This window comes from Musa acuminata, chromosome BXJ3-1, assembly GCF_036884655.1.
Source record: "Musa acuminata AAA Group cultivar baxijiao chromosome BXJ3-1, Cavendish_Baxijiao_AAA, whole genome shotgun sequence".
NCBI lineage: Eukaryota > Viridiplantae > Streptophyta > Magnoliopsida > Zingiberales > Musaceae > Musa > Musa acuminata.
Window position 1 is genome coordinate 43,280,965 of NC_088349.1, and position 8,061 is coordinate 43,289,025.

The 8,061-nt window shown below is 36.2% G+C and overlaps 1 protein-coding gene across 3 annotated transcripts in view; it reads left to right on the forward strand.

Moving 5' to 3' along the window:
- The window catches only part of LOC135628844 (alpha-N-acetylglucosaminidase-like), a 29,885-nt gene extending 22,330 nt beyond the window's left edge, over nucleotides 1–7,555 (forward strand). For 2 of the 3 annotated variants that reach the window (XM_065135780.1, XM_065135781.1), the window contains one exon: nucleotides 6,857–7,161. In XM_065135780.1, coding sequence (XP_064991852.1) covers nucleotides 6,857–6,898 — 42 coding nt within the window. In that variant the 3' untranslated portion in view covers nucleotides 6,899–7,161. The other variant, XM_065135783.1, reaches the window with a different exon arrangement.
- The last annotated feature ends 506 nt before the right edge of the window (nucleotides 7,556–8,061 follow it).

Genomic DNA, 8,061 nt, shown 5'->3' on the forward strand with positions numbered 1-8,061 from the left:
TTATTATTATTATTATTATTATTATTATTATTATTTTATATATTTTTGGGGTATCCTACCTAAGGGTGCCTCATGCGGTTAGGAAACCCTAACCGCTAGGATTACCCCTACGACTAGGAATCCCTGTCCATATGATAGCCTTGGGAAGCTAAGGAACACTAGCCCCCAAGGTCTCCTCTATAGCCAAGAAACCCTAGTTGCAAGGTGTCCATGGGTGATTAGAAAACCCTGGCCACTTGCTTGCCCCATGTGGCTAAAAACCCCTAGCTATAGGTGACCCAAATCGCAGGGCAGCAATAGTTGCTGCCCTTTTTCCTCTATTATGTGATAATAATATTGGCGATAAAACATTAATCTAAAGTACCTTTAAACAGAGAGTAGAGGCATTGTCCAGATTTGAGAACTAACAAAAATTACAGCAATCGTGTATAAAACAATTCTACATGATTCATTAACACACGTAGTTTAAAAATTAATCATCACACGAATCAACCTGGCTTTCATACTATTATTGGAAAATCTGATCAGAGCATCACATGCACAATGAAAGAATAGAAAATAAAAAATACATATTTTCCAAAAAAAGTATCAAGTGAGATTTGTTACCTAGGGAGATCGTATATCCCTGAAAAATCTCATATCTATAGGAGTAGATAAAGGAGGTCAACTGTCCTCCTCTCTAGTAGTGATCCATAAGGTAGATGTGGTGAAGACACTCCTCAAATCATCGTATAGTCTTCCTCTCCACACGCAGCACATGATCAAGAAGGAGCAAACCCTTCTTACTGTCCACACGCCCTCAATTGGGGTCGTTGGCTTAGGAGAAGAGGAGAGGGAGGAGAATAGGGGGGACAGCCTAGAGGTGACTAGCCTATACCACCTTTTGGCCCTTTCTATTTATAAAGATTTCTGCCACTTTACCCTAATGGATCATGCCCTATTGGGTATTGGATCTTTATCTAATTACCTAAGCCAATTAGTGGATCTCTACCCAATAATCTCTCATTAGCTCTTATTGGTTCTTATTCATAGGATCCAATAATTCATTGGCTTATTGGATATCCAATAAGATAGGAGCTCCAATAGATATCTCATATCTGAACCTCTACTCGTCACACCACCTACCATATGTGTGTGACCCTCTAGGCCCAATATCGAATTGGTTATGAGTCGTACCTATCAAAACTCCTTCTAACTCAATGTATTATTATCTCTATAATAATTCACTCGACTCATCGACTACGGACGTACTATGCCACTACGGGGTAGTCCCCAAATGATATAGAGTAATTCAATCTATTGGACCTATCTATCCTTGGTTATCATGTATTTATAATCTCTCATCTATCTAATATCTCAAATATCATACATTGGGCATGGTGCTATAAGGCCCACATGGAATCTACTCAAGTCTCGCTCTAATCTAATTCTCCTAGAGAACTCTTTCTCTCTCAATTCGAATGACCTTGGCTAGGGATTTGTCAAAGTAAGAACATATAGGATATTCCTCTCATGACATCGGGAGCAAATGATTCTCTATCGAGACTTAATTGCCCTCATAAAGTTGGCTACCACTCTTAATGACTAGTTGTGTTAGATGTAGAACTTCTAGACTTATAAGTCTGGTATCAAAGAGTGGAGCACTCATACAGGATATCCATGGTGTCTCAAGTCTAAGGAGCAGACACAATTGGAATCATGAAATTACTGTATGACAATAAGGTATCATCAACCATCCAATATTCTATGAGTGGATCAATCAGTAAACTCATTCTCCAATGAGCACCTGCACTATATCCCTAGTGTCCCCAAATGAGTAGCTATGAGACCAACCATCTCCATCATATGAACGGGTATATAGCACACTAGTCTGTTCGATTATTTTGATATCCCTCTCGAGTAATCTATGATCGAGATTATTTAGGGTATGTGTTTAAAGGCGAATCAGTCTCATTATCGTGATCTCATCATGATCTGATTCTTATTGTATAGATCCATGGACATCACAATATATGTAACATGCAACAGAAAGTGAGAAAATATTAATAAATAATAATAAGCAAAAAGATAGTGTATTGTATCACACATGACATCACTCATGTGATTGGTTTACAAGGCACCTATGACTAACACTCCTAGTACTGGTCTCCACGCAAATATCTCCAATACCCACAATCTTATATATATCACTATTTTTCATTTTAACATTGTCAAAATTATCAGTAGTGTAAGATCTGAAGAAATCACCTTAAGAAGTAATATGGACTGAAGCACCAGAGTTAATTACCTAATTACTATCCTGAGCTACAAGATTGACACATTCGTCATCACAAACAATAATGATATCACATTTAGCAATAAATGTAGTTGTCTCTTTTTTATTTTTCTTCCTTTCATTCTATTCTCGCTTCCAAAACCTACCCTCTTTCTTTATGTGACCTGGCGTATTGTAGTGGAAACACTTGATATCTCTTCTAGACTTAGATCTTCCTCTATAATCATATGGATTTTTATTATGAGTTCTTTTACGTCTTTCTTATTTTTCAATAACAAGTGCATTAGAAGAAGATTCTCCTTGTTCTTTCCTTCTGGCATCTTCATTTAGCAAACTATTTTTAACTATGTTTATAGTTATAGTCTCCTCTGGCATGGAGTTAGAAATTGTCACCATATAGGTTTCTCAACTTTTTGATAAATAGCTAAAAAGTAATAATCCTTGCATATCATCATCTATATTCATTTTCATAGTAACCAGCTTATTTGCAAGACTTTGAAACGAGCTTATGTGCTCAACAATGTTACTACCATCTTTATATTTTAAATTGATAAGCTTTTGAGGAGAGAAATTTTATTTCTCGGTGCCTTTTTCACAAAGATATTTTCTAACATTTATCAAATAACATTAGCTTTGATTTTATCAAAAATATGCTCTTGCAAATTTATATCCATCCATCTTCTAATATAGGCAATAGCTTTTCTATGTTGAATCTCTCATTTCCCATCTTTCAATGCAAAATTTTTTCTTTAATTTTGATAGGATTATACAAATCTTTACAATATAGCAAATCTTCCATCATAGACCTCAAAGTGGAATATGTTACCCAAAACAAATATTAACCAAAGCAACATAAATAGTAGAATAATGAATCAATCATAAAGTGAGACACTAAATTTTTACGTGAAAAGCCCAATGCGGGAGAAATCACAAGACCGTAGTCCACTTCAAATCTCCACTGTCACCAATAATGATAATAGGTTTACAATAAGTATTCTCTAAAATAACTAGAGGATCATAATAACATCAAGAATACAGATCTTGGCTCAATAATAATATATCATCATTGCCATATATGAATTTCATCAAAGGAAAGGTTTAAGTCTCACCAAGTGAGTATATCAAAAAAGCACTTCGGAGAGGACAAATCGTAGATTAGCACCATTAGGATTGTAGAGTTTATTGTAAGGATTCTCTATATAAGCTAAAGTCGATGAAATTTAATCACTTGATCAAATGCCTCAAAACCAAGCTTTCTCTCTCCTCTAACTTTCTTTTGTTTATTAAGTAGATCTTTTTCCGTTGGCCCACCTCTTATGCCATCCACGACCTTACTTTTTTTCTTTTTTAATAACTGATTAGATTTAGGCTCAATGCTCCTATTGTCCGGTTCAAGCCCGGGTTAGATCTAATAATATTTTAATTATCTAAGTTGGGAGTTTATTCGAAGTAAACTGAGAAACTTCTTCTAAATTGATCCCAAGTTAATTTTTATTAACATCGAATAAATTAGACTCCAATTATGCCCAACCTTGTAAAATTAGGTCAAGATATTTTCAACAATACTCCTCTGCTTAAGTTAGTAGACGATTTAGAGGATTCAACTAGCATTATAAGAGAAAAGATTATGTAAAATGTGAGATGTCTATTATCTAATATTGAAATATTGGTCACTTAGATACTAGAATATCAACTACCCGAGGATCCAGCGCTGAGATGATGCCAACCATATTAGTATTTCTCTTTCACCATTAAATCACCTCTTCAACTGGTCCGTTTGCAAAGAGAATCACTCTAGAGGTTTCACGTTTAACAGCTATGACAAGCCTTAATGGTAACTAATAGTCAAATAACCTACTAAACTGCTACTAATAGCATCAAAATTAAAAGGAGGGCATACTACATACCTGGACATGTCTCAGTTGCAGATGACACTGTAAACTTAGATTCTTACTTGTGATAAAAGGGAAAGGAAAAACTGAGTTAACTTTATCAAATCATATTTCAAACAAGAAAATATAAATTTCAACTCCACCAGAACATAGTCGGTATTAAAGTACATTTTACTTCTTTTGCTTAAGCTCCAAAGTAAGCACCAAAAAGAAAGAAATAGGACAATAAAGTGTTTGAATTTCTAATTTTGATGATAAAATCAATTGATAGAGTTAATGATCTAATCTAAGTTTTGAATGATGCAGGACTAGCTTCAAACATGAAGAGATAATTAAAATAAAAAAAATCAATGTTGGGCTAGAGTGGAACATGTTAGAAGATTGGACGTCGAGTCGGATGATCAATCAACGTATTGGCAGAAGGCTTCATACCATGAGTTCAGGTAATGGGCCAAGAAGATTGGACATTGCGCCAAGGAGATCGGATGTTGCGAGAAGGTAACATGCCGATTGGGTAATACATCGAAGGAGAAGATGATGCGTCGAAGGGTCAGACGAAGCATCGAATGAACCAATGACATGTTGGACAACATGTGATTAATGCTTTGTAATAAGTCTAGAGCACAGTAGTTTTAGTTCTAATTAGGTTGGTTTAGAATGTAATTAGGCCTACTCAATTAGGGGCCCATTGGGCCTGAGTTGAGATTATTTTGGGCCAAGTAGAAGACTCATTCGGTCACCCAAGGTTAGATAGAACCACCCATGAGCTGAAAAAGTTAAAAGCACACTTTTCCATGCTATCAAATATGGTACCGCCCAATGCAGGTATTGGTACCACTCGTGTTTTCGGGGATTTGAATTTTGGTTCCAAGTTTTGAAGTCATTTTGGGTCTATAAATACCCCACAAATTTTTGCTATGAATACACATGAAAATAGAGCAAAAACTTTGTGATTCCAAGATTGTAAAACTCTTTTAAGTATAGAGTCCTTCCTCTAAGAGCTTAGTAATAATCCTAAGAGAGGTGTTTGAGGGAACACTTATAAAAAAAGGGTGTAAATGTTCTCTCCTGAACTTGAATAAAGGAGAAAGAGTGTAAGGGTAATTAATATTCACCCATTGGAAAGAAGATCGATAGTGGAAGCTGGTGGCCTCGAGTGAAGCGAAATCGAGGGTGGAGGTAGGTCACGACGACCGAACCACTATAAATTGGTTTGCATTTCTGTTTTACTATTTACCTTTATTGCAAACTGCTTTACTTTCTCATTACTTTAGCTGTACACTCTTATGAACATTTTTAAAGTTGAACACTCCTTGATACGGTTTATTGTACGAAGATTTCTAATTCGACGTAATTTTTACATATGCACTAATTCACCCCCCCCCCCCTCTTAGTGCCGACTTGATCCTAACAGTTGTTATCAGAGCCACATTTTTTATCGTTTGGTTTAACACCTAAGAGTAATGGCTCTTTTCGGCTTACAAGATGTTCACTCTATCATTCATTCTCCTATGTTTAATGGGATAGACCACACTTATTGAAAAACTCGGATGAGAGTTTTCTTGCCTTCATTGAACCTCAATTTATAAAATATTATTGAAAATAATTTTTAAAAATTTTCTAAACCAATGAACGAATGAAATGATTTGGAGAAGAATATTTTTTCTTTAAATACTAGAGCTATGAACGCTGTATTTTGTGCTTTGGATAAAAATAAGTTTAATTGTATTTATTTATGCAAAACTACACATAAGATTCGGCATACACTAGAAGTAACTCATGAAGGTATGAATAGAGTAAAAGAGTCTATAATAAATCTTTTGATGCATGATTTTGAGGTATTTCGAATGAAGCCAAGCGAAATTTTTGTTGACATGTACACCTGGTTTACGGATGTCATCAATAGTTTAAAAGTACTTAGTAAAAGTTTTTTTAACTTTGAACTTTTAAACAAAATTTTACAATATCTTCTTAAAAATTGGGATCTTAAAGTAATGACTATTTAAGAAGTAAAGGATTTGAACTATTTTTCACTTGATAAATTTATCGGGTCTTTAATGACTTATGAAATGACTTGTATCGAACATAATGTACTTGATAACAACCTTCGAAAGAATAAGCAGGATTTGGCACTTCGAACAATAGAAGACTACTTGAGTGATAAATCAAGTGATGATGATGATGACATAAAACTCCTCACTATAAAATTTAAAAAGTTCATGAAATAAGAATCAAATAATAAAAATAAACTTAAAAAGAACACAACTACTTGCTACGAATGCAAGAAACTGGGGTACTCTAAAGATGAGTATATAAAACTGAAGAAGAAGTTGTCAAAGAAGAAAAAAGCACTCAAGGACGAATCGAGCACGTCCGAAGACGATGAGCAAACCTTTGGATCGACTTTCCATTCAAGCTTTTCCCATGCAAAACCTTTTCTCCACCGAGAACCCTAATCCAAAAAAAGGCGAGGTAGATTAAGTGCCTAAATTCCCACAAAACATATCATTGCCTTCATCATTAGCTTGGGGTTTAGGCCTCAACTCAGATCTTTGAATCAAAGATCAGTGCTCACCTTTTCAACTTTTCTAACACCCTTTTCATGTCCATAAAGCAACCATGTTCAGCATCCATCATCATCCCTCCATCATTTACTCTTACCTTTGATATGCGTTTTTTTGCACCTCAGGTGGTCTTTCCCGTGCGTCCTAATCCAAGATTACGTAGATAATATGGTTCATGATTACTTTTGTGAATTAAGATGGCATCAGAGCAGCAGCTTCAACACCAATACCCTTAGGCATATAAATGGAAGTTGAAGAAATCATAGAAGCTATGATTGAGAGAGCCCAAGGATTCTGCAAGTGATGAAGATTTCGAGCTGCTTGATGCTAATTTCTTTTCCTTGGGTTGCTCGCCGCCTAGGTTTAGTTCAGTCCTTTACTTTGTAAAAATTTTGGCACTTGAAACAATCTCTTTGATCCTGACAATGCATGGCAGACGGCAACATGCCCTCGGGCGTGCCCTTGAGAAGACCACCAACGATGTTGGCAAGCACATGATGGAGAACAAAAAGGCATGCCAAGCTACAGTCGCTGCTTCGACAGCAGGTTTTGTCGACCATCCCTTCTCTCACTGCACGGCGAACAAACTTTACGTCATGCAAAGAGAATGTATGAATGAACAAAACGTTGAGGTTGATGGGTGTGACAATCTAGGCCATGGGCGTTATCAGTTGGTCCAACTTTATGTGCCCTTTCATTCCCTGAAACAAGGGGGAGAAAGTTCTGTTGCTTTGAAACGAAAGGAGCCTTTCGTGCAAGACCGGGATTTGTTTTGCACCACTTGGGGATTTCTGTTTTGCGTTTGACCATTATCTTTTTCGTCTTGCTTTGCTCCAAGTTCTGGAAACTTTGTGCTTGCTTTGGTGCACCGGCGCCTGTTTGACCATCGTTTTGCTTGTTTCACTGGCTTTCCTTGGGGTCAAAATACATTGATGAGCTGTGACATGAGTTTGTTTCGGTATGTCTTATATATATATATATATATATATATATATATATATATATATATATATATATATATATCCATAGGTCGGCCGGCAATTGTTGACGAAGGAAATGGAGGAGGCAATAATCAGTGGGCAATGGAGAAGAGTGGGCTGTGGAGTTATCTGCTGATTTAAATAACAGGCAACTTGTTCTTGTTGGTAATGCCTTCAAGAAGGGGGTAATTGGCATCTTGTTCTTGTTGGTGCACAGGCCCTTGTTTTGACTCAAGGGTGGATGGAGTTATCTGCTCCTGATTGAGATGGTTTAGGAAGTTTAGGTATCTAAACTCAATTGGCATCTTTCTCAAGAGGTTGGATTTATCTCGACCCTTTTGTTTGAGTAC